The sequence below is a fragment of the Falco peregrinus genome, chromosome 6, assembly GCF_023634155.1.
Source record: "Falco peregrinus isolate bFalPer1 chromosome 6, bFalPer1.pri, whole genome shotgun sequence".
Classification (NCBI taxonomy): domain Eukaryota; kingdom Metazoa; phylum Chordata; class Aves; order Falconiformes; family Falconidae; genus Falco; species Falco peregrinus.
This window is the reverse complement of record NC_073726.1, coordinates 79,459,180-79,484,627: the sequence shown is the minus strand read 5'-3', so window position 1 is coordinate 79,484,627 and position 25,448 is coordinate 79,459,180. Positions and strand designations below refer to the sequence as shown.

Genomic DNA, 25,448 nt, shown 5'->3' with positions numbered 1-25,448 from the left:
GCCTCAAATTATAATCACCTCTGTAACTACTGAAATCTACTCTTCCTATTCCTACTATTCAGGAAATAAAAGCAGTATTTCTGAATCAATTTGTCCATTTCTTCCTCTTTGCTTGCTTTTGTGTCTTGGCTGCTCTTTTTTACCTTTAAAAACAAAGCCAACACCCCCCAAAAAAAAACCACAACCAGAACCACCAAACAAAAACAGACTACAAACAAACAAACAAACCAACAAACAAATTTCTTCTCTCCCACAGAATCTGCTAAGTGTGCACCACTTGTGATTTACATCAGACAGCATTCCCCTCTGACCAAGTTGTATAAAGAAAGCAACAACGTATTTTGAATTGTGATTCCCTTCCAGAAACTGATTTCTAAAGGCACAAATGATGTAAATATTACAGTTAAGTCTGAGACACAATAATCAAACAACCTACTATTAAATCTACTAGTACTTTTTAGAAAAACAATCAAGTTTAAGAATTACTACAGTGCCTTCCTCTTTGAACAGGTGTGGCCTAGCAGACCATCCTTTAGTTTGAGTGCACTGTTTGAACAGGGTAGAGAACGAATAAAAATGATAAAATACAGGATTGCTCAATTAAAAATTTTAATATGCCTACATACTTCTGTATACTTCAAGTTAATTTATCCAGAATGTCATCGGCTGGTTGTATTAAACTGTGCATGGTACTGTCCTGTTGGAAAATTCGAATATGCTTCTTCTTTAAGATAAATGTTCCTAGCAATAAATAAAAAAAAAGATGCAGTTAGTAAATGTTTTCTCATTATAATACAGAACTAACCTGAGAAACCTAAAGAAGATGTAATGCATAAACACTCATAACTGATAATATAATTCAAAATTATTAGAAATTGAATTTAATATAACTAGATCTTTTTCTCCAAAACTGCCACATCTCAATATAGCAAACGTGATTTTTTTCATCCAAAAATAACCTTCCAAAAATCTCACAGTGAAAACCTAAATTAATACAATCCCGAATTTTTGCCTTCATAATAGGAAAGCATCAGGTACTGGAAGTTCTTTTGCAAAATGTATGTATGCACGCATGATGAGAAAAAAAAGGAGAAAAAAAACCCCTGGAAGAACCGAACACTAAATCACTTGGTTTGACTTCTTTTTTTCCTTCACATATTATCTTCCTCCTTTCCCAGAGCAGACACCTCTACCTCTCCACCAAGACACGTCTGGGGGTTAGCTAAAGAATCATCTAGTTTTGTCATACATAATGGAAAAGCTCCATTTGTGCCATTAGCTTAACTCTGAGCTATCAGAAACAGGAAGTTCTACTGATAATCATCCTTTTTTGTTTCAGAAAACTAAGGTAAATTAAAGAAACATGTACTGTTCTACACTTGATAGTATCATTTTCTGCATAGTTAATTGTATTTATTCTCTGCTATCTACATAAAACATCTGTTGTCAGTAGAACACTTTGAAGAACTCCAGCTACAAACTCACACATGGAAGTTAGTAACAATCATAACCTATCTTTGAAGACTGTTTAAATAGTACTGAAGAACACACTTAAGCCGGATTGTTTATTTTTTTAGAAGTATAAACTTGTATTAAAAGAAGTAACAATACAAGTATAAAAGCTCTTTGAAAGTCAATCTATTGTGTTAATGTTAAAGAGTTTGACTTGAAAAGAAGAAAACTCTTTTGGTGCTTACCTTGCTTTCTGCTCCTGAGACAGCTTTGCATTTATGTTATCTAAAGCTTTGCGGCGTTCCCGCTCCTGTCGTTGTTGATGCCGCTCTAAAACTAACTGTGCCCTTGCAGCCTGTGTACTTTGCCTGTCCCATTCAGCATCTCTTCGGTGTTCTTCCTCTTTGACTCTCTACAGGAGTGAAAAAAAATGCTTCATTTTCACTTTATTCAAAGATGAAACAGTATATATAAAGTCTGGCAAATCAATCCAAACAAACTCGCTTGCCTTTAGTGATCACTAGGGGTAGCATCTGAAATAGGGAGAAAAAGCGCTTCCAAACTAGGTAGGAGCCCATGCATTAGGCATAAGATATCACAGATGAGAAAGCTATACTTTTCCAAGGAGCAAGACTCCCACCTCTGCACAAGGTAAGAAAATTAGGATCTGCCACCTCGCAGAAGTAAGTTATTCAGTAGATTACTATTTCTCTCTGATATACTAGGTCTTTCTAAAAACCCAGAGCAGCAAGATAAAACATCGGGGTTTGGGATTATTTTTTTTTTAAAGTTCTTATTAGTAAAAGTTGTAACTTCTTGAGGTCAGAAGTTAGTAGACATCAGTATGGCTTATAATACAGCTAACTCAGAGTAATAACTGACCCACCAATACCAGATAAGTAGACCCAAATTGTTTGTAACTCTGTCTCTGTTATACTATCACTTCCTTACTTCTTGCCTGACATCATACTGAACTGATTCAAGAAACCAGGCCTGCAAAACCCCTCACTTTCCTTGGTGGGGTTCATTTTCTGCCAGCTTAACTACTTCAATGGGTTCACTTTAGGGTCATAGGAGAGCCAGTAAAATGACAACTCTATCTTCAGCTTTAATAACACCACTGGATAAGACATAGTGTAGCATACAGTATTGGATGGATTAAAAAAAATAATTGAACGGCTATTCATTAGCCATTATGAATTCAGCCTCTGCACTGAATGAGGAAAGTAGCTTCCTACTTCACCATACCTAGGCCTGTACACTCATGACTGCACAGGAAGGGTAAATTTCTTCATTTTGACTGCCTGCTTTCATAGACCTTTAGAGTAGCAATTATTAGCACTATTTCATTTTTCTATTTTCTATTGTAATCCTATCCCAGAGCATGGCTCGTGTGGTAGAAAGGAAATTCTGTTACGTTCATGAGCTTTTAAGACTATGAAATATGCACGAACAGGATCACTGGACCTGCTCTGTTTGTCTTGCTCAAGTACCCTTGAGCATCAGAACACTGCTCTAGCCGGCCCTGCTTTCACCCTCAATTCCTGGCTCTTTCTTCTTCCCCTACGGAGCAGTCCACTCCTGCTCATCCCTTGCAGGCAGCTTGTGCAATCAATCTCAGGTCCTAAACTGCATGATGAAGTCTGGGTCTCGGGCTGCGCAGGACCTTGCTCCCCCAGCAGGCCACCATGGACCATGCCCCAAGATCCCCCAGGTGCCCTGGCCCTGGCCTCCACAGCAACCTTCCTCCCAGCCCAGCTCCAGGGCTCCAGCTCACTCCTGCTCCATGACATTTCCCAGCTGAGACACTGTGTTCAGTTTGATTGATTAAATTTCTGGTAAAATTCAGATCAATGGAAAACACAGTTTTATAATGGGATGTGCAGGGCAAACAATAGTTTCTTCTACAAACACTGTCTACAATTCTATTACAACCAGAAACACAGAATACATGTGTCAGCTTAAATACCAGTTTCTCCAGAACTTGCTGCTGTTGAGAGTAACGGATTGCCATCAGCTGATCCTGATTCATTCCCTTCCATCGATCTGTGATCACACGATGTCTACCAAAGGAACTGACTGCTTGTTCAGGGTTTTCAGAAAGTAAATTTCCTTGAAGGAGGCCGGAAATTTCATCCATGTCATCTTTCATTTTTTGATCCTTTTCCAACTTCTTTTTCTCAGCTAGTTCAGCAGCCTAAATTCAGTGAAAGAAGAGAACTGATATTTTTTCCGTGAGAAAGTATTAACTAAGAGATGCAACAAAATTAATACATCATAACAGGTTTCTTTCCACCTTGTATACAGTTGTCAACAGCATCACATACAAATACTATGATCATGATCCTATTGGCTACGATCAAAAATCTAATAGTATACATTTCTTTAATGTTGTTATACCACATACAGCAAATAATTTGGGGAAAAAATAATTTTGCTTCATAAGAAAAGCCAGAATGAAATAAAAAACAATTTCACATTTAATCCACAAGCAAACACCAGTTGGTATTTGGAAACCAAACACAATATGGAAGAAATTTATGATAAAAATTTACAATCTTGAATCACTAGCCTTGATATAGATTACGTAATAGAGAGCATGGAGAGCATGATTAAGCACTCAAAACAAAATAGACAGGAGATGCCTATGTTAAGCCTGAAGATGCAGCCTGGAATCTGTTCCCTTTGCTGATAAAAAATACTAACTTGAGTCATATGATGTGAACATATTTGTAGTATTCGAAATCATAATATGCATTCTTTATGGAAATCACTGTTCCTAGTCCACTATAAGGTCGTAGTCTCCTATTCAGAGGAAGTTTTCCCCTTAAAAAACTTGAGAAAGCAATTATTATTTTACTTTAATTGCCTTCCAAAGAAAAATTAGACTAATTAGAGGTAGAATGATAATGCTATGCATCACCCATTTTTAATCCCGTCTCGTTCTTTTGTAACATGTAAACTAAACCATCTGGAACAATGCACAGTGCTGGCTTCCACAGGGAGAGGTGACAGGTTAACTTTCTTCTTGCCGGGGCACAAAGAGCACAGGTTGCCAGACCTGTCTCTCATGTATGTAGCTTTACACATCTATCTTGACTGCAACAGAGCAGTGGATATCTGTTTCTCCAGTTTGTCCAATATTGGCTCATACTCTGTTCAAAAACTGCTGGCTTGAGAATATTCACTTTATGAGTTAACTAGAACAGTTGTGTACTTTCCTTACCAATTAGTAGTTTGCTGGTTGGCACACAGACAATTTAGAAAGTGGATGAGGACAAATGAAAAATGGAGGATTATGCATCAAGAAAGTCACAGTAGGTCAAATAGTCTTCTGTGGCAAAAAAGGTGAAGTTGAAAAATAGTAGGCAGAGTAGCTAGAACATATGAACAACTGAGAATGACAGAACTACCTAGGCATACATGTGGGAACCTGTTCCTTTGTAAATGCTATGGAGAACAATTCTCACTCAGCAAGCACAGTGATCTATGCCACCCTTAAAGGAAACTGCTAACCTGAGTTTGGCTCTACATTTGTAGTTATGGACTTTGAGCCTGGGTGACAGCAGTTCTCCCAAGCATCAGGCCTGGACACTGTCAAAGAATGACTTTTATTTGTTCTAAGCAAATGTGCACAACAACCTGTCAGGGTCTGAACGAAATAACAAATAATACTATCCTAGATTAATAAATTCCATGGCTGATAACAGCCTTGTGCTTTCCATTAAAGTAACAAAAATATTTGATGTGCAAACAAATGAATAAAAGATAAATTCTTTTATTTTTTAGATTTATAAATTAACTAAGATGCAATTCAAATTAGATGATGCAGAAAGCCTCGTACTTAAAAATACCAGCTATCCTATAGGAATGTACACTCTACTCTAAAGCAAGAAAAGAGATGTCTACTTTTAGACAAACAGAAAAGATCAAGCAGATCAAATTCCAAGTGGCAAAACTTCAACTTCAGATCTAGTAATTACTGGCTCTGCCATCATAACATGCAATAATAACTAAATAAAGAATTACAGGCCACTTTTTCCTCTCACTGAAATCAGTGAATACAATTTTTACCAGAAGCTTAAAGGAATTTTTTTTAATCCAAAATGTGTTTCCCTCAAGTTTGTGGGGTTTTTTTTTCCCTCCAGAAAAGTCAGTAACAACTTGACAGGAACTACATTACAATTTCCACGCAAAAAAAAAAGAAAACAAAAACCCCAATGACTTTCAATCATCCCATATTTTGGGGACACTGAACAAGAATATCTGGGTACACAGTTTAGCTTATTAATACTATGAATCAAGCAATTGTTTTTAGTTCTGAAAGTGCTCCAGAGTAAATCACGTTTAACAAAGTAATTTTGGATGGACCTCACATAACTACTGCCTTGAAGCTTAAAATGTGTAATTTTTATTTAGATCCCTTTATTAATGTCAATCCACTGTCATCTAGAAATAGATCCAAAAAAAGGTACTCAGACATTGTAACCCTAACCTTCTCAGTTAGGAGGGAGAGCCTAAAATTTCTGAGCTGCCTGGAAATCTTACTGGAGGAAACTCCCAGCTCTATGCACAGCCATGCGTGTACCACTACTGTGCAATGATTAATGACACTGCAAAAGAAAGATTTTAAACTCAGAAAATGCATTGGATTTAACCTATCAAGTCAAATCCCTAATAAGATATAATTCATCAATTTATATCTGCATGGAAGAAAAAACAGATGCACAAATACATGCTCCTTCATTTATTTTGATCTGTGATGCAAATTATGTCTTCCCTACTGCTAAATGCTTCCTTTCACTGTTAATGCAAGTCATAAAGCAAAAGAAGAAATGTACATAGAAGCATTAATGAGGCCAGGATTTCACAAGCTTAGAAGTCTCAAGTGTGTGAGGAACTAACTGCCACCATCACAACTTCTGAAGTCCTTATCACCAAGTCACAAAGCTCACAAATGACTAAAGTGACCTATCCAGGGTCTTTGGAACTTGTGAAAGAGTATTATTAATCTGTAAACACAGTTCCTTTGTCTGTATTATACAGATACTTATCTCATAGTAGAGAACTGCACATCCAGCACATTCAAGCTAGGAACTTCTGCTAAGCGAGGTCTGTTAAAAATCAGTATGAGTACTGTTTCCTCATGCCTGAAAATGTAGTGCTAAATACTGACGACCCTGGACATTGAATATCAAGAATAGGATGTAAGTAATAAAAGATATTTGCACAGCACACTTCAAAGAATGAAAAAGTTACCATTCTTCTATGTTTAGGCACTCAGATATCTCGTGTCAGGTGAAAAAAAGGCTCCACAGTTAATGCAAATACGTAATTTACTCAAAGCCTGAAAAACTGTTTCGCTAATGTGGCTGCTGGCTCCGAATGTGTCAGTAACGGCATAAAGTTCCATAAATAAGGAACCAGAATAATGCCATGAAATACTCATAGTAACAGTATTATGGGGAAAACTATCAAGCTGTTGTGGTATGCCCAGCAATAAACTCTAAGGACATAAGGTCTGTAATATTGTTAACAAGTCTATAAATATGAGGTCATTAAGTTAGAGATCCTCTGTAATGACATCAACTCACTTTCTTAGCATTACCTACAAAGTGTCTTGGAAAGGATTCAAGTCCTGTGCTATACACATCCTTCTGATTTCAAGAACACAATTGGTACGCCTATCACTGTACTGCTGAACTGGACATTCCCAAGTGTTGTTTTCCTTAGTGAGGAACCTCTTTCTAAAACAGTAGGATTCTGCTGTGTAATCACAATCGCATCAAAATAAGTGAAAAATAGATATTTTAGGCAGGACTCTGGGAAGCCTTCATTTCTGTTGTGTTGCTTGCCAAACTAAAATGATTACTACTGATGTATAAATTATTTCAGCAGGAATAACTGACAGTTTAAGCTAGCAGAAGTCTTCCCTTATACCAAGGACAAAAGCAATATTGGTGTTCCTGGTTAACTCATACTTAGGGAAGAGTTTTTTTGTTTGTGTTTCCGTGTTTTAGTTTTTTAAAAATTATTTTCTTCTTTACATCTCCTAAATATACTGGCTACCATAAGGACTATAGATGATGGCCATGGAGACAATGATTGAACCAAAGCCTAATTCTAGGAATTTTCTTCCTCTCTGAAGATGTATTCTTGTATTATACTTCATCTAAATTACAGTAAATGAGGATTGCCTTAGAAAGGGTAGGTTTGCTTTCTCCCTTTATGGCCATGTCAGACTGTGCATTTGCTCCTCCCAGTCAGGTGCAGCAGTCATTCATTCCAGACTAGTTGATTTTATTTCGGATTTGAGAAATGATCTAACACATCCTGCAGCTTCACGATCATGACATCAACTGCAAGAGACACGGCAGAAAAAAGTAATGAAACTCAGGGAACAGGAAACAGGAGTTTCTCCCTGGCAGCCACCAACAGGTAGAGCAGATGTGTCTAGAGCAAAATGTAGTGTGAGACTGCACCCCTCAAGAGCTTAAGGCCTTCAATCCAGCTACCCTGCTGAAGCTGCTGGAGACTCCTGTTCAACAGATTTGAGGTCAGATACAGAGATTTCTTCTCTGAAGTTTATTCTCAGGCTGAATGCCCTAGTTTTCACTCTTGGGAAAAAGCTGTATAGAAAACCCCTCTGTAACATAGCTTTCACTTAAGGACAACATCACTGAAAGGCCTGGCAACCTGAAACCTGTGGCTTGCATGTTTAATAAAGAAAAGCAGCAACTGTACCAGCACATTATTTTAGGAAAAGAGAAGAGCTTTTCTCAACCATTCAGCAAAAGAAAAGCTAAAAACAGTATCACAGTCACAAATAAACCCAAAATGAAAGTAAACAACTAACTACCTTGGGAGGGGGGAACAGGGCGGGGGGACACGCAGCTGCAAGCTGTCACTCCAATCTATACAACACAGCAATAAGAACAATAAGAGCTAACAGGAGACTGTTGCCCAAGCCTCCATTATCATGGCCTTATGGCAGGACTTTTTAGTATATTTAATATGCACGCCAGTCAAGTAAAATGTATATGCCCAAATATTACAAACCACACCACACGCAAGCCTCCCACCCCATCACCAAACCCTGTCACAAATTCAGGAATTTTTACATGAAATCAACTGGTATGACAATTATTTGGGATACTACTGCTAGCCTGAACGCACCAGCCACTTCAGGTACTATTGCAGCTATTCATATATAATACTGTTACTGTTCAGCAGCCATGACTTCAAGCAGGAAAAGCGTTTTAAATTACCTTGGGCTATCTATAAACAAAATCATATGCCAAATGTGCCCTGAAAGGCTCAAGCAACACTTACACTAAGACTTGCACACTTATACACTCAAGCCAAAAGACAGCCTACTTGATGTAGGTAATTTTAATGTGACTTATTTCTATGTGACTAGAGAAATTTAAAGCTAAGTCACACTAAATACACTTTAACCAAACTAACAGCATCTGTGTAGCCCTTTGAGCTGTATATATAAGCTGAGTGGAAAAAAAAAATTGTGCAATAAAATAAAAAACTGGAGCATGACAGATAATGGTACTAAGACAGACAGAGAAAAGTTCATGACATGTTTCTATAGGTTCCAAAGCATCCTTGATAAACAACCAAGAGACAAGTACAGAAACAGCAAAGACGCAGCCAACATGCCAAAAACAGTAGTTGTGGGGAATAAAGACAAAAAGCTACTGGCAGTAATGTTTCTATACAAGCAAAAATAAAAGCAGGCAGACACAGCTAAGATTATCCAAGAACTGATAAAAACCCGAATGAAGTATGGAAGGCTTTTGCTGTACCCTGGTTTACAGACTACAAGTCCCTGAGAAATTAGGGATTTGTTGCTGTCCTGCCAGTCAGCAAGGTGAGAACCAGGAGGAAGAATTTTGACAGAAGGTAACCAGACAGAGGATAGCTAGATCCTTGGAGGGGAGAAAGTGAATAAATTCTATCTTCCAGTTACTGAAACAACCTTGGAAGTTAGCTGCTAAGAAACTTCTGTGAGAATATCCATTACTCATCGTACTTCTGCACATCTTATTTTCCTTTTGTGTTTCCCCTTTTTTTAAAAAATAAACCAACCCAATATTAATTTACCTGGGTTCTATTGAAATCTTTAGTAGCTACACAGACAGCACGTCTGTTTTCTTCTTCTTTTCGTTGTTGCTCCATAGTCTTTTGGTCAAGTTCAATCCTATTCTTGTCATAAAGATCATCTAAATTATATTAAAATGAAATTTAGTCAATGTTCATGGACATAATGCGTCATATGAGTAAGCCACTATAAGAGAGAGACAGAGAGGAGCTACAGATACAGTAGGCTGACTTACATAACTATTTCCAAATCCTACCACTGAAGCTTTCCCTCCCGGGATTTCAGACAACTCATTAAATTAGTTTATTATGTTTGTCTTAACAGTCAGACAAAGTTAAAATGGAAAAGTGTTAAGTACTGAAGAAAAAAATACTTTATGCCACACTAGAAAAAACAGTATTATTTTTTTCTGCTCTAGAACAGTAAAGATTAGGTCTGATGGTCTGGATGGTCCAGAACAGTAAAGATTTGGTCTGGACAATTTGGTCTGATGAAGTAAACATACCATCTAGCATGCAGAACACCAATGTTTTTTCAGCATGCTCCAATACCTCATTTGAGGCATGAACCAGAAATGAAACCTAGGTGATGTTACAATCATCAAGTTATTAAATACAGATTTCTTCAGTGAGATACCAAATACATCAGAGCTTGTAAAGTAAAAACTGCTGCAGTAGTTCTAAGAGTTAAATACTGAATACATTAAAATACTGCTATGTCAAAACGACACAACCTATCAGAATTGCCGAGCAAGCAGATTAGAACCTTACTATCTTCTCTTGGTACCTGCAAACTTTTGATCAGCTAATGCATTCTTCCAGTCTCTCTGTTGCTGAAGCAACCACACTCTCATCTGCTCCTTTTGAAATTTCATCCTCTGATCATAGTTTAAGTCTTCACCCATAAACTTCTGCAAGCCAGATACAGTACATCGAGAGTCACTGTCTGAAAGTCGAGCAGGTCTATCTTTCTTTAAGGCTTGCGGATCAGACAGGTCAAATTCACGTCTTGTTTCTGGCTTCTGAAAATTCTTCTGAAATTCACTGATAGACTTATTTATGTTTCTGATATCATTTTTCTGTCTTTCTTCTAATATACACATGATCTTGTCATTTTGCTTCATTTCATTAGCTAAAGAAAAACAAACACAATGAAAATACAACTCTTAGAGGTGCATGTGGCACAGAAGTGCACATGTAAGATGGAAAATAAAAATTTTAAGAGGAATAAATAGAATATAAGTCTTCAAATTTTTATACCTTATGAAAGAGTATTTGATCTATAAGTACCAGCCCAGCAATGGCTAATTACTAACCCTAATGTTAGCAATATTTACTCATAAAATACTCCCAGTTTTTTAGGTATCTATTTATTAATGTTACAATGAAATATATGCAAGTGAAACAAAGACAATAAACATTTATAGAATTACGAGGTTTCATTTGATTAGAACTTGCAGTAACACATGAAATATACTGTATACTAGTTCTTTCAATTTACAGTTACAACTGAAACACACTAAGTTGCTTATTAAGAAAAAAACAAAAAACGGGCTCCCAATGAAAGGAATATAGATAGTTGTTTCATAGTTCCAATGATTCACCTAACCATAGCAGTGAAATAATTAGTTGGTACAAACACTTTCAGAACAGTTTAATAGCTCTCACCCATTTAATCAAAATCCTGTAATTGATTTAGTTTTAAAGAAAAACAAATGACAAAAAAACCCCACCCAAAACTAGCCATTTCAGCCACTTAAATATACTCCACAAGAAAAGATCATTTCCTCTGTTGCCAGACTACACATTGCTTCTGGCAGTTTCCTACGAGTCAGCGTCTAACAGGTATTCTGCCAGGAAAATCACAAGCAGCCGTAGAAGCACAGCATGGAAGTTGGCAGCTCCATTCCAGCTCTTCTTGAAACCCACAGAGAGCTCAGTCTGTGGGACCTTTTCACATGATACCACAAGAAAGCATTCCAAACACAGAGGGCCACAAAGGGTTTTGAGGTTAGGGGACACGGATGGAAATATTTGTGTAGCTACATGTTCTGACTCAGCAATGGCTGTTGTACATGGCTCATGCTTCTAGCATCAATAATCTATAGAGGAATGTATAGAATCTATATATTCTATTGAAGAATGCCAGACAGAACATGGGCTTACTCTACAAGAAAGCAAACAAACAAATTTGCCACTTCTCTTCTGAAAAGAACAGTATTAAGTAATTAAGGTTTTTTAAATGCTTCTGTTATCTTCAGGTCTCCAAACAATGCTATTTGTCAACATGTACTTAAAGAAACCACTGAAAATTCCAGCCTATTAGAAAATGTATACCAGTTTAATCATGTCAATATAAACCTTAAGATACTAAGGAAAACACATATTGTACCACTGCACATGTACGAACATAAACATGACTATACATAGTATTCCATTTGTATGTCTGAATGTAGAGAAAAGCCTACAATTGTGCTTATATATACATATCCTGATTGACAGGTTTATGTAGACCTATATAGCAAGATTCAAGGAGACAGGCTCCATATAACAATAAATACGGCAGTCTGAAACCTATGAAGGGGAAAAGAAAGCAGGAAACAGATGGTAAATTACATTTAACTCTTCACAGAAATACCATAATATCTATGAATATACCAAGTTCTTCATTTCGTGCTTTTTCAGCTGCTTCCTGAATTTTCCTATCCTTGACCTGGGCATCCAATGCATCTTTATCAACCTATGAAAATGAAAAAAAGCAGCTCTTTAAGAGATACTATGTTTGAATGATTAAAAACAGGCATTGTCAAGCTACATTGATTCCCAGCTGTACAAGACAGATATAAACCCACTACCAACAGAGTATATATATATCACTATTTCATGTAGGTAACAAAAAGAAAATCCAGAAACAGCATTATTAAAGTTTGTTTGCTTCGTTTTAATGCTGATAGGTATATTCTTACACCAAATCAGAACAAAACACTACATTTACATGATAAATGGAGCTATAAATGTAAACATTTAAAGCAGCACTGCACAGAATATGTTTTCCCCATTACAGCTGTCATTTTTTTCTTGTTCTGCTTCCATTTATAAAGCAGGTAAGCATTCTGACAGTCAAGATGACAGGAAGTTGCAATAGTTCAGATTTCAAAAACATGTAGATGGTTGACTAAAAGTGTGTTGAAGAAATAATGGGGAATGGACAGAAATTTTCCAGTCTTATCTGACAGACGGGCATACATGTAAGCTGCCGAAATGCAATACTGGGTGCCATCTGAGATACACGCAGACATCTACCATGAGCTGACAGATATGGTACAGAATATTCATATCCCTGGAGAGTACTACCTGAGCTAAGTATAATACCCTAAAGTGTATCATCAAATGGTAGCAGTCACCTCATTTTAGGCAAAAGAATCGGGTCCCAAATTCGTTGACAGAAGGTGCCAAAGTAATAGGCACAAACCTGGATTTTGTGTCTTTTTTCATTATTATTATTTTTACTGGTCAACTTACTGTCTTTGAAAGATTTGACAAAAAACAGTAATAATTCTAGTAAACTCTTTTGGTAGTCTTTGCCTAAAAACTATTCAGATCAAGGCAGAAAGACCTAAACGGGGCATGGCTGAAAATACAGAGTTAGTGCTGTAGAGGACTACTGACTATACCAAACAGACAAAGAGGTAAATCTTAAACAAGGGTGAAACCATAACAAATTGTACAGGGTATCATTGTCCAAAGACAGTGATGTTGTGGCCATTAAATATCTACCCATTTAGAGGTCTCATTTGGGAAACAAAGCTTTCAATATCACTATAGGAAACTGTTAAGAAAATTCAGTATGACTCCATTAGTAGTTTCTAGCAATAATACAGGTTAAGGCAATGCATTGACCTGCATGTGCAAATTCAGTTATGCTGTCAGCTCCCTCCCATTTGAACAGGTTACCCTTGACAAGAATACTTCCTTAAAACAACCAGAGTCACATAAAGCTACAGGTTTAAGTGTTAAAGTAACGAATGCCTACTATGAACAGTTTGAAGCAGCTAATTTCTAATCTACTTATATTTAGGTATAATAGTTCATATATAAATGGAAAGTAATTTTTCATTTGGACTATTCATCTGAACTCTTTTGGGAAATTAGTTTTGTTTATTGAGGATAAATGCTCAAATCTGTAAGCAAAGCCAGCAATATCTTTTCCATTACTCAAATGAGGAAACAGACACAGAAGTAAAAGTAATATTAAAACTAGTAATAATCAGGAAAAAAAAATTTAAAAACTCCGTTCCCATTCTCCTTCCAGTCAGTGTAATCTCCTTGTTTTAAACTACTCAATCCCTGCTTAAGGGTTCATGGTATTTTAAGTCAAACTGCCTTTATTTTTTAATTTTGTCAGAGACAGCCACTCAGCTGAACTGGTGAGAGAGAATGCAAAGAATCTGAAACCACATTGGAAATACTCATATAGTCTATCTGTATATAGATTTGTTGACTCTTAATGCTTGGGACTTGGCCTAACTTCAAAGCACAAGAACAGCCTCTTCTGTCACCAGTCATTGTTCAGCCAATGAATAAGGAATATTGAATGATAATAAGATATTTACAAAATTCCTAAAATGGACTCTGCTTGGATCTGTGAAAACCTGTCTGATAAGTTAGTTCTTGAAGGTATTTGGGAAAGACCTTCAGATGGTGTACTTCAGTACTGCTCAATAAAATACACTGATATGCTATTTCATTCTCACCTATTTAATTACCTGAGAATTTATGGTTTACATTTCATTTTTAAAGCTCTAGAAAAGACACCTTCCGAGAAATTACATGTCTCCTGATGAAAAAATTAGAACCATCTTACTATACCCATCCCACATCTGTTTAAAAAAAAAAAAAATATTATTAGCTCCTTCCACTTAAGTGTAGAGGAATGAAGCTGGGTTAATTAACATTGATAACATACAGCTGTGGGCTGGCTTCAGGGGCAGCGGGTTGGCTGATGTAGATAAGGTGCAGCTGTGGCTGGTTCTGTTAAGTGGCTGGGCAGCCAATGAAGACAGAGCAGTTGAGGAAGAAGCAAGAGAAAAGAGAGAGAGCGCGCGTGCATCCTGAATGAGGAAAGACTAAGAGAAGGCAGCAGCGGGACTGGCATGAAGAGTATGTTGGTATGTGATGGTAAAAGACCTTATTGCAGCTGGCTAGTTTGGAGAATGCTGTGACACTTAGGTATATTGTTGGCTACTATATGTCAGGATACTCTATCAGGCTGGGCAGCCTGTCCTGTTTGTTAAGTGGGAACTGCTGCTTTGGTCTGCAACTACAGTGATTCTCGCATAAGAGCAGCTAGAATAAATCCAAAGTACTGTTGGAGATAAAGTGAAGATTATCTTTCCACTGACTTGAGATATATTTCTGTACTAAAGACAAGGTTGATCTAATTGATACCTGTTGCAGTTCTACCAGTCCAATGAAGTCAACAGTTAGGAATTATTTTCACCAATTCTAAATTTGGTTCTATGCTAGTTAATGCTGCAGCACTTAACATGTGATATATGCATCAGCACTGAGCACTCAGAATACTTTACAATAATTTAAACTTATTTCACCTTACAGTACTCTTCCCAGAATCTACACACAGAATCTTAATGTGGGCCTTTGGAAACATTACAGGATGATTAAATGAACTACTACATCCAAATTTTAAATTGTTATAAAATAAAACATAATTTCCTGACATTCAGGGTGCAAACTGCATAGATGGCTCTAGAGAAAGCCCACCAGTATGAAGCTATCATCCCCATAGGCCTTCACAGACTGAAAGGTGCTCACATTCAGACCCCCACTCCAAGAAAGATCAAACACATCAATTAATTCCATAAATATGGCCTAATGGATCTCTCCTATTTTGCCTGATGCAAAATAGGCCCCAAATACAGGATCCCTTTCAGCAATAAACTGCTCACAGGGCCAAGCCTGCTGTCTAGTGAGATTCAAGCAGATGAGGGAAGTTATCAGCAGTGAGGTAAAAAACACTGGAATTTTTACGCCACGTTGCATGAGCCGACTTTGCATGCTTCTGGCTTAGCCCAAAGTAAAGCATATTACATTCACTTCCACACAAGTTAAGGGTGTCAAGATAGGGCTTTATCTTTTTGTCCTGTTCAGGAAATCGGAAATCACACCCTTGAACCCTACAGCAGTGGACACAGGCCGCCTCAGGCTCTCTCACACACCTGGCAATGGCTGCCAAAAATAACTTGACGAGGCCTAGAGAGTATCAACTCGCTTATCACCAGCAACTTTTTAAAAGCACCTCAGCCTTCTGCAGCTTCTGTTCTGGCAGATGCCACAAGGCGTTTTCTCCCCGCTTCCCATCCCCAGGCACCGGCCGTGCCCGCAGCCACCGCCGAGGCGCTGAGGGGGCTCGCCCCCCTCAGCCGTCCGCGCCGGCACGGCTGCCCACTCCGGCCTGCCCTAGTGCTTGTCCCCGCTTTAGCGTCCCCTCAGAACGCACCGGGCGGGGGAACGGCACCACCCCGCCCCGCTGCGCCACGCCCCGGGTGGGGGCTGTGCCCTCACCCCTATGGTCCGGACCCGCGCGTTGAAGATGCGGCTCTGCCGCTGCAGCTCCCGCTGCCGCCGCCGCTCCAGGGCGGCTGCCTCCTGCAGGTCTCGCTGCAGCCCCAGCCCGCTCATGGCGCCGAGAGGGCAACCGGCCGCGGGGGCTGCGCGCGCGGCAGCCCGGAGCGAAGCGCGGCCGGAGAGAGCCGCCCGCCAGGAGAACAACGCACCGGGTCGCGATGGGAACGGGAGCCCCGCCCCTTCGCCGCTCGCCCCGCCCCTTCGCCGCTCGCCCCGCCCCTTCGCCGCTCGCCCCGCCCCTTCGCCGCTCGCCCCGCCCCTTCGCCGCTCGCCCCGCCCCTTCGCCGCTCGCCCCGCCCCCTCCGCGCTCGCGCCTTTGTCGCCCAACGTGGCGGCAGGCGCGAGGCGGGCGGCCGCTGAGGGCGTGCCGTGGGCAGCGCCGCCTGTCGCCCGCTGAGGGGAGAGAGGCCGGGGCCGCGCAGCTCCCGCCTCTGGGCGGCAAACCGGCGACATACGCCCTTCGGCTATTTAAATCGGGTGGGGGAGTGCATGAGCCAACGGCCTCTCCTGCAGGGATGGGTTACCTGAAGCTGCTGGTGATACAGAATTTCAAGTCATGGCGGGGGCAACAGGTTATCGGCCCCTTCATGAAGTTCAGCTGTATCATCGGGCCCAACGGATCAGGTAGCAGGCTGGGGAGAGGGAGGGGGGTCACTGGGCAGCTGGTGGCTCTGTTTCTCCACTGTAGTTATCAGGACTGATGTTTCAGTTTTGGGGTCTTTGCCTGTTCTGTGAAGGCCACAGGCCTGCTAGGGAAGAAATGGCAGCAGTGCAGGCCCAGGAAGCAGGGTCAACATGGCTGTGCCAGACAGGTGAGGATGTTGTACTTTCTGGTGCTATACAAGCAGCAAGGAAAACCAAGCCAGCAATTTCACTGAAACCAAAGGTTCTCAAGAGCTCATCCATTCCAGAAGTTAAACCTCCATCTGTGGAGGTTTGCCTATGGAGGAATAGCATTGCAGTGCTTGGGGGGGAGTGGGGGAAGTAAAAAGTCACACAGGCCTGCTTAAAATTTTTTCATATGCACCTGAGGGTGCAGCAGCACAAGCAAAGTTTTGGAGGCCTGATCCGCTCTTGCTCTTAACTGAAAGTACAGATTTTTCAAGCATGGAAGGACAGAGGTACGGTGGTGGAAAGAATTTCCATTTTTAGTTGTCTTCTTTTTCCAGCTCTTGTAGAATGAGTGGTTTGCAAACAACACACCTTGCCTTTGCTGCTCCGGTTTGCAATTCAGCTTACAATAATCGCATAAAGGTGGTTTTACTTTAATACTGTGGCTTGAAAACTGCTTCTTGATTTGAGTCTGTGGTCTCTGTTACATGAGTAAGCGTGTTTGGGAAAGAGTAGCTTTGCAGGATGGTAGCTGCTTTGTGGTTTTAGCCCACAAGAGCCTTGGTTTGTAGATGTGACCCCACATTGTTATCCTGTGGGTGCTGGAACTTCTGAAAATCTAATTGACTTCTTCTGAAAGCCCCATTGAACAAATGGGATTTTACCTTCTATTTGCCACAGTATGATATGATAGGAGGTCAAGGTTGCAAAGATGGACTTGGCATTTGGTCTTAGTTTCCCCAGTCTGTTAATGATTTAGCTTATGATTTAGACTTTTTAGATCATGTTGCTTCTTGACTTATCTAATTGGAGTGAGATCTGTGAATGTAAGTAACAATTAGCATTATTTTTGTATTCTTGTCACTTTATCCCTAATCCCCATTGTATGTATTGGAAAGCCTCAAAATTATACATACTTTTTCCAGGTAATTTTCCAGTTACACCTGTATACATTGTATAGGTTAATCTAGGGAGAAAATTTGTGACTATTCTAATCTCTAATATTTCATTTGTCTATTCCCCCCTAGTATTCTTCCTTTTATGCTATTTTGGAGAATAAGTCAACATGCAGCAGAAGTAGCAAGGTTGAAGACAGGAAAAAAAACCAAAAAACAAACCCAACAGTAATGCTCAAGACTAAAGGGGAAAACCAAAAAGGATTCAATTAAGAGAATTTTTGTCTGAGGGAGTATGATCTGAGAACTCTTGCTGTGGTGAATGGATCTGGGAGAGTAGTTGTGTTCTTTAGAACACTGGAGTTATAGTGGAAAAATTCTGGTTAAGCAATAGAATGCTTATGCAGCAAGTCTTCTTGACTGCATTATATGAAGAAAACTACCAAATAAGGAGTATGATGCTTGCTCAGTTTAAGTAATGGCCTCTAGAGATGCCTATGTAAGAAAAATTTGTTCCAACAAGGCTGAACAAATAACAAATCAGTTTTGTGATGATATTTATTACAAGCCTATTATCTGCTGCCAGTGTGTTACATCTTAGAAATTTACTTATTTATTATGTGCAATATTTTTTCTTTAATGAAATGCAGAATTAGAAATAGAACTAATAAAGACTTTTTCATTTATGTATATGGTTTTTAGTTAATTGTTAATCAAATGCCTCCTTTCTGCCATGTCAAAGTGTTTTTTTAAAAACTTTTTTAAAGGAAAATCTAATATAATGGATGCTGTTAGTTTTGTGATGTGTGAAAAGACATCTAATTTGCGAGTTAAAAGTGTTCGAGATCTTATTCATGGAGCACATGTTGGAAAACCAGTTTCTTCTACAGCTAGTGTGAAGATGGTATATTGTGAAGAAGATGGGGAGGAAAAAGCATTTTCAAGAGTTATCCGTGGTAGGTAGTGGATTCTGTTGGGTGTACTTCCTGTTTTCTGATGTATAAGAAATGGAGACGGAGAATATCCAACTTTGTTTTTCAGACACCTAATATTCTTTCATATTTGCGTGGATTAAGCCCATTAGTATTGCAATACTTCAAGTCCTTCAGTGGTATTTTGATAACCAAGTGTTATAAGTGAAAAGACATACTGGGGCAAAGTTAAAAAATTAAGCAAGTAGTTAATAAATGTTCTTTGTTCCATACTTTGATCTTATTCACTTGGAATATGTAGATGGTTTAGGCTCTAGAAAATGAGGTCTGACACCTTGCTGCAGGCACAAGCGCTTAAGCATTTATCAATACCTTTTTTGGAAGTATGCAATTAGAATTTTCATACAGAAAAATGAAATTATTGAAGTGACTAAGGGAGTAGTTGAAATACCTTTTCTTCTTTGAAGAAATTGTTCAGTTAAATTGTTCCATGAGTTTAGCCCTTTTCCTATGGATTTTATGCATAGCCATTTTATAGTAATTTTTTTTCTTTCCTCCTTTAGGCAGTTGTTCTGATTTTTTTTTCAATGATAAGTCTGTCAGCCGATCTACTTACATAGCTGAGCTTGAAAAAGTAGGCATACTTGTCAAAGCTAGGAATTTTCTTATTTTTCAGGTAAGCATTTAAGGTACTTTGTAAGGAAGATAAAAGCTTCTGAGATTATTTCATAGGACTACATAGTTAGTTATTTAACAGAGAAGAGGCCATCCTTAGCTAATTTCAAGCCAATACATTTTTTCCAGACCTTGACCAAGGATTAGACTACAGAATGGAAATAATGGAGTTTGTGTGTACATGAGAGTACTAGTAAGAAAGAAGCTAAAATGGGAGAAATTAAGTACTTGTATTATTCAGAGTGTATAAGAAAACACGTTTAGTGTGTTATAAATAGGAACAGATAATTTCATCTTAAAACTTCTATTAGTCAAGATGTGTGAAATTTTTAACTGGATTTTACGTTAAGCTTGAGAGATTGAAAATCCTAGTGGGTTATTAGTTCACAAGTATTTAATGATACAGGTCAGAAATGCCATATTTTTATGATGAATGTATTTCACAGGATTATCTTCCTTGCAGTTGTTGAGGAAAACTTCCCAAGGAGGAACTGATTTTTCCCTGTTATGGAAACCTTATAGATGGAGTTTTGTTGTGATAATAGTGTCTATGATGTGGGCATTTGTCTACTGTACAGATAAAATAAATCCCACAAAGCTTATTCGCTACGCTTTACTGAAAATTGTGACTCCTTCAGATCATGAAGATCTGAGCAGCTAATACATGGACAAAAACTCTGTACCATTAACTGTAGGAGTTAAGTAATCTTCCATAACAGTGATTTCAGCGGGTTTGCTTTTGAAATACTGGGGGGGCGGGGGTGTTAGTTTATTTTTCATTGACAATCAATTTCAGTTCCTCTAAAGAGGCTAAATGATTTAACTTTGTCATTCTGATACTGCTCACTGATTTGTGCCTGTTGGTTAAGTTTGAAGGTGTTTTTCATAGACCATATCTGACATTCTAAAACTTAGTGATTTAATTAGGTGAGGTGGCTAGGTGATAGTGCCTTTGGTACTAAACTTTTCCTTGGGTTTGAATCTAAAAGTATTTCCATCCAGTTCTGTTAATCATAAATATATCCAGAGAGAAATCTGTACTATATATCTATATATAGATCTACAGTGCTGCTTTGTATTTGCCATTTTTTCTTTAGGGAACAGTAGAATCAATTGCACTGAAGAAGCCAAAGGAGAGAACTCAATTTTTTGAACAAATCAGTAATTCATGGGAATATGCTGAAGACTATGAAAGAAAGAAGAAAAAAATGCAGCAAGCAGAAGAAGATGCACAGTTTAATTATAACAAGAAAAAAAGTGTTGCAGCAGAACGCAAACAAGCAAAGATAGAGAAAGAGGAGGTAACTCAAGGCTATTCCTTTTTTGCATGTTAAGATCTCAGATCTTACATCTTTTATGAACTTAAGTACAGATTTTCGTAAAAAACCCACCAACTTCTGTTGGTTTTAATCTAATATTTTTTTCCAGGATGGTGTACTATATAAAAACAGTATAATTTAAAATTATATATAGAGGAATACCTATAATAAAATCTAAATAAATGAAAGTGTAAATTTGCCAGTGTAATTAATGAAGTGCTGACTTACATGTTGGAGCTTTATGGTTAGTGCGCATTACTGGAATTATGGCTACAGGTACGTCATCTTATATCGCTTTAGATGTGAAATTAGATGGCTAATGATTAAAAATCCTTTTTAGAAACCATAAATAAATTTTGTAATGTTGGTAGGCAGAACATTACCAGATGCTTATCAAGGAACTGGAAGAAGAAAGGATACAGATGCAGCTTTTCCGGCTTTATCACAATGAAAAAAACATTACTTTTCTGAAAAAAAATTTGGATGAGAAGAATATGGAGGCTAGTACAAAGAAAGAGCAACTTTCTGCAGCAGAGGACGCATTTAGAGCCAAAAAAAGTGTGCTTGGTGCACTAAACAGAGACCAACAGCACATGGAAAGACAAATTAAGTATGTTTTCCAATCGGATTCTTTCATAGTTGTGTTAAAGCACAGTCTGTGCTGGGAATTCCTTGTCAAGCATGTGTTTCCTGTTAAAGTGGTTGGGTGATATCCTAGTGCTATGGAAGTCAGTTTGTAGCAGTTTAGTAAAGTAATATTTAGATGCTGATTTCACTTCTACTACTATGCCCAGGTTGTCAATAACTTCATTATATAAATGAGTGTTTGCTATTAATTTTTATAAGGTTATGCTTCACTTTTCGAATTTCTATTTTCAGTAGATACTAAAAAAAAATCACCTGTGGGTATGTAACCTTGCAGTTGACCACTGATTATTTTCATGTGTGGTTGAGAGGAGGTTTGTTTTCTTTTTTTTTTTCCGGTGTGGTTTAGTTGTTTTGGATGTGTTGTATGGGTTTGGCTTTTGTTGTTGGTTTGTTTTTTTTAGGACTCTGGAAGCATCACTGATTCAGCAGCGATCCCTCTGTGTAAAAGCAAAGGAAAACACTTCCTACCAAATCAAGAAAGTAGAAATGTCTAAAAAATCCCTAAGGGACAAGGAGAAATCCTGTGATAAGGAAAAGCAGAACATAAAAGAACTAGAGATAGAATTGAATGTTATTGAGAAAGCATGGACAGCATTTGAGAAGAAAGTTGAAGAGGAGTTACTGCAGCGAGCAGCAGCTGTTGAGCTGGGAGAAAGTCAGGTGACTTGGGAGGCCAAAAAGTACTGTTTACTAGTGAAGTCCAAAAATCCCTGGTGGTGACAGAAACCATTGTTTTACCAATAACATGTAATTTCTACTGATCTTTTTGCTGTTGAGCTCAAACAAAAACAAAACTGTAGCTTTTATAGTCTGTTTCATTGGATGAAGAGAAATTATGAGGAGGGACTCCCTCATGATTCCTCCCACTCTTGGGGGGGTAGGGGGTGGAGGGAGTCAGATCTCAGAAGTTCTAAACTGTGTAAAGATCTAGGAATTGTGAAATTGGAAATGGTAAGAATCTCTGCTACAGTGTGAAGTACATCTTTGACGCAATGTGAGAAGATCCCTTACTAGAGAAAGCAAAAAATTTTCAGTGAACAAGAAGTTGAGAAGAGTTTGATGGAAGCTTTAGAAGGGTTGTATGCAGGCATTGTCATCTGTGGATTAGCGTTATAGCTACACTTAATTATATGTGGTTAGGTGGTTCTCTGGTCTGTGGGTTTTTACCCTTTGTGGAAGTCCACATGCTACATTGTGGGAGGGTAGGATAGCAAACACCCAGTAGGATCTTGTGGTGAGAGGGTAATTGCTGAGAAATGGCTTCTCAGCTGAGGTACAGAAATATGTCTTCAATTAGAAAAAAACCCCAAGATGACAAGAAAAATGCAAACAAGACTTGGTAGTATACACACCATCTACTGTGGATCAAAATCTAGACCTGAGGTAGCTCGCTTAAAAGCTATTTTAAGTTGCCTTAGAAGGAAAGGACTGCATCACTGCATTCACATTTGAAGAAGCTACCTTTGCAACCATATGGACAGAAATGCTTTTAAAATGTTATCTTTTCTCCATTGTCTCTTCCTTAAAATAGTTTTTGACCAATTAATGGGGAACCTGCAGGGTGGTTCTAGTCTGTGGATCTCTCCGCTTTGCGCTTTAGAGGCATTTGGTCAGTTAGTTGTAACTTTGCAGGATGGTTTGAAATGTTTGTTTACCTTATAAAATTTTATTTTAATTTTTTTATATGTTTGATAACATAGGAATGCTGTAATTCTAAATAGCAAGACTAAAACTTACAGTAATTTTGGGCTGTGCAAAGTCTTAGTGTTAACTTTAAGATTGATTGTGAAGTACTTAAACTTTATAAACTTCTGTGAAAAATAAGTCATTTGAAGTCTAAAACAAGACTGTAGGCAGTAAGTGTGAAGTGTAAGCTTTGGGTTGAATCTTTCTCTAATGAAATACAACTTCTTATAATGCAACTAGTAGCTAAAAAGGTTTTCTGGAGAATTGAGTGCGTTTTATAATCTTGATGATGATAAAGTAGGCAATTAGTAATTGAGTCAGTCCACAAAGTGGGTAGATCCTGTTGTACGTAATTTTTATTTTTTTTGTTACTTTTCCAGTTGGAGCGCTATAAAGAGCTAAAGGAAGTAGCAAGAAAGAAAGTAGCTACACTAACCCAGCAGCAAGAAAAACTTTGCTGGGAGGAGAAAGGAGATCAAGAAAAGCTGAAACTTAACCGGAGGAAGAAAAAAGAAGTTGAGGTATTTGTATCAATCAAAGGTTTTAAGGAGGAGGAGTTTGGTTTGGGTTTTTTTTACCTTTCCCTCTGGTATAAATGTCTGTATGTGTTAAATGCTTTGACATAAACAAATCATCAGCAAAGGAGATACATTGCAAGTATTAGTTCAGTTTTCATGTTGCAGCAGCTTTAGAAAAATGACTTCTACATTTGATTAGAGAATGGTTGTGTGGACCCACGCTGATTTGGTTTTGAAAGCTTTGGCTCTGATATTTTACATTTACTCAGAGCATATACTTAACTGCAATCAGTTCCTGTCATTGTAAGAGTAGTTTTTCTTTCTGAGATGTTCTACTGCTGTTGTATATCTTTATGATACTCGCACCATTTAGAAGTTTATTTTTATTATACCTACCTTTTTGTTGTGATGTTTTTAAGGTCAGCTGTGTGTATGAGTGTGGTATAGTTGGAAAAATCTTGGTGTCCACTTCTCTATTGAATTTCAGAGGCCGTGTATTTGGTGTGAACACAGATCATTATTGTTGTCATTTTGTTTCTGATTTCTTTTATCACTGCAGATCTAAACACATAACAATAAAATACCTACATTGTTCGCTATAACTTGGTCACCATGCCTGATGTTCTCTTTCAGAAAAACTGTTTCCCATCTCATTGTTCAATGATGCTTCTGATAGTCAGCTGAGCTTCCGTCCTTTCTACTTCTATCTGTCTTTTGCTGGAAACCTTGCCCTATTACATGTTCTGGGGTTTTCACTTCATTTTTTTTGAATCATGATAATCTTGCAATTTTGTTACCTACTAAGAAGTTAGCAAGGCAATGCACATTTCTTTGCTGTGTAGTTAAACTGGAGGTTTGGAGGAGACCTTATGTTCAGGAAAATTAAAAATCTGTCAGATGAGTTGTTACCAGTTTTAGTTCCTTATACTTTATTCTTGTACATGTAAACTTGCTTGTGTGGGAAAGTCTGTGTTTTACTGTATGAGGATGTAAAATAATCATTGCCATGATATCTAAGTTAATAGTTGTACATCCATTTGGTCTTGAGATGATACTACTTTTTCTTTTTGTAGTACTAGTTACCAGGAAAACCTAGTTAATATCTAGAAGTGAAATAAATCTATTGTTTGTGTTTCTAAAACTGCAAGTCCCATTGTACTGTTAGGAAGGAAATAAGGAATACTGGAGAGTTTGTAAAAACTCATGTCTCATAGTTTAGAATTGAGATTACTTACCTGTGCTGGTGATGTCTGGTGATCACTCCTCACAATGCCACATGTGTGTGACCACATCTAGCATGCTCTGTCCAGTTCTGGGCTTCCCCGTACAAGTTATCTTTCTTGACATCCTGGAGTGAGTCCAGCAGAGAGCTACCAGGCTGGGTAGGCTGGAGCTCCTGGGTTACGAGGAGAGAGAACCAGGAGAACTGGATCTGTTCAGCCTGGAGGAGGAGAGGTGATGGAAAGACCTTACTACTATCTGCAGTTACCTAGTGGGAAGGGTATGAGTAAGGTAGAGCCACGCTTTTTCTAGAGGTGCACAGTGATAGAATAGGAGACAATGGGCTGAATTCAGAATACGGGAAATTCTGAAAAGGTATTGGGTAAAGTGTTTCATCTCAAGGATAGTCAAATGTTGAAGCATGTGCACAAAGAGGCTGTCATCCTTAGAGCTATTCAAAAGGTCACTAGGATTTCAGAAGTTAAAGCTTTATAAAATCTGTAGGTAACTATT

At 38.3% G+C, this 25,448-nt stretch overlaps 2 protein-coding genes across 2 annotated transcripts in view; one reads left to right on the top strand and one right to left on the bottom strand.

Annotated features, from left to right (window-relative positions):
- Positions 1-249: 249 nt before the first annotated feature.
- On the bottom strand, positions 250-16,350 carry RIBC2 (RIB43A domain with coiled-coils 2). Its single transcript, XM_013300715.3, has 7 exons — positions 16,147-16,350; positions 12,223-12,304; positions 10,352-10,696; positions 9,568-9,686; positions 3,422-3,649; positions 1,698-1,864; positions 250-741 (listed from the first exon to the last, which is right to left on the bottom strand). The coding sequence occupies exons 1-7, from the start codon at positions 16,261-16,263 to the stop codon at positions 660-662; spliced, it is 1,140 nt and encodes a 379-aa protein (XP_013156169.2). The 5' UTR covers positions 16,264-16,350; the 3' UTR covers positions 250-659.
- Positions 16,351-16,724: 374 nt separating this feature from the next.
- The window catches only part of SMC1B (structural maintenance of chromosomes 1B), a 34,491-nt gene continuing 25,767 nt past the window's right edge, over positions 16,725-25,448 (top strand). Inside the window, exons 1-7 of the mRNA XM_055808762.1 lie at positions 16,725-16,833; positions 18,704-18,892; positions 19,432-19,544; positions 20,641-20,844; positions 21,234-21,472; positions 21,912-22,170; positions 23,577-23,717. Coding sequence (XP_055664737.1) covers positions 16,725-16,833; positions 18,704-18,892; positions 19,432-19,544; positions 20,641-20,844; positions 21,234-21,472; positions 21,912-22,170; positions 23,577-23,717 — 1,254 coding nt within the window. The remainder of the gene's footprint in view (positions 16,834-18,703; positions 18,893-19,431; positions 19,545-20,640; positions 20,845-21,233; positions 21,473-21,911; positions 22,171-23,576; positions 23,718-25,448) is intronic.

Excerpts from the sequence above, each read along its gene's own strand:
- RIBC2 (XM_013300715.3), bottom strand. The coding sequence starts at position 16,263 with ATGAGCGGGCTGGGGCTGCAGCGAGACCTGCAGGAGGCAGCCGCCCTG. Across the intron at positions 10,697-12,222 it reads AGCACGAAATGAAGAACTTG|CTAATGAAATGAAGCAAAAT; the intron begins GTATATTCATAG and ends GTTTTTCTTTAG. Across the intron at positions 3,650-9,567 it reads AAGATTTCAATAGAACCCAG|GCTGCTGAACTAGCTGAGAA; the intron begins GTAAATTAATAT and ends CACTGAATTTAG.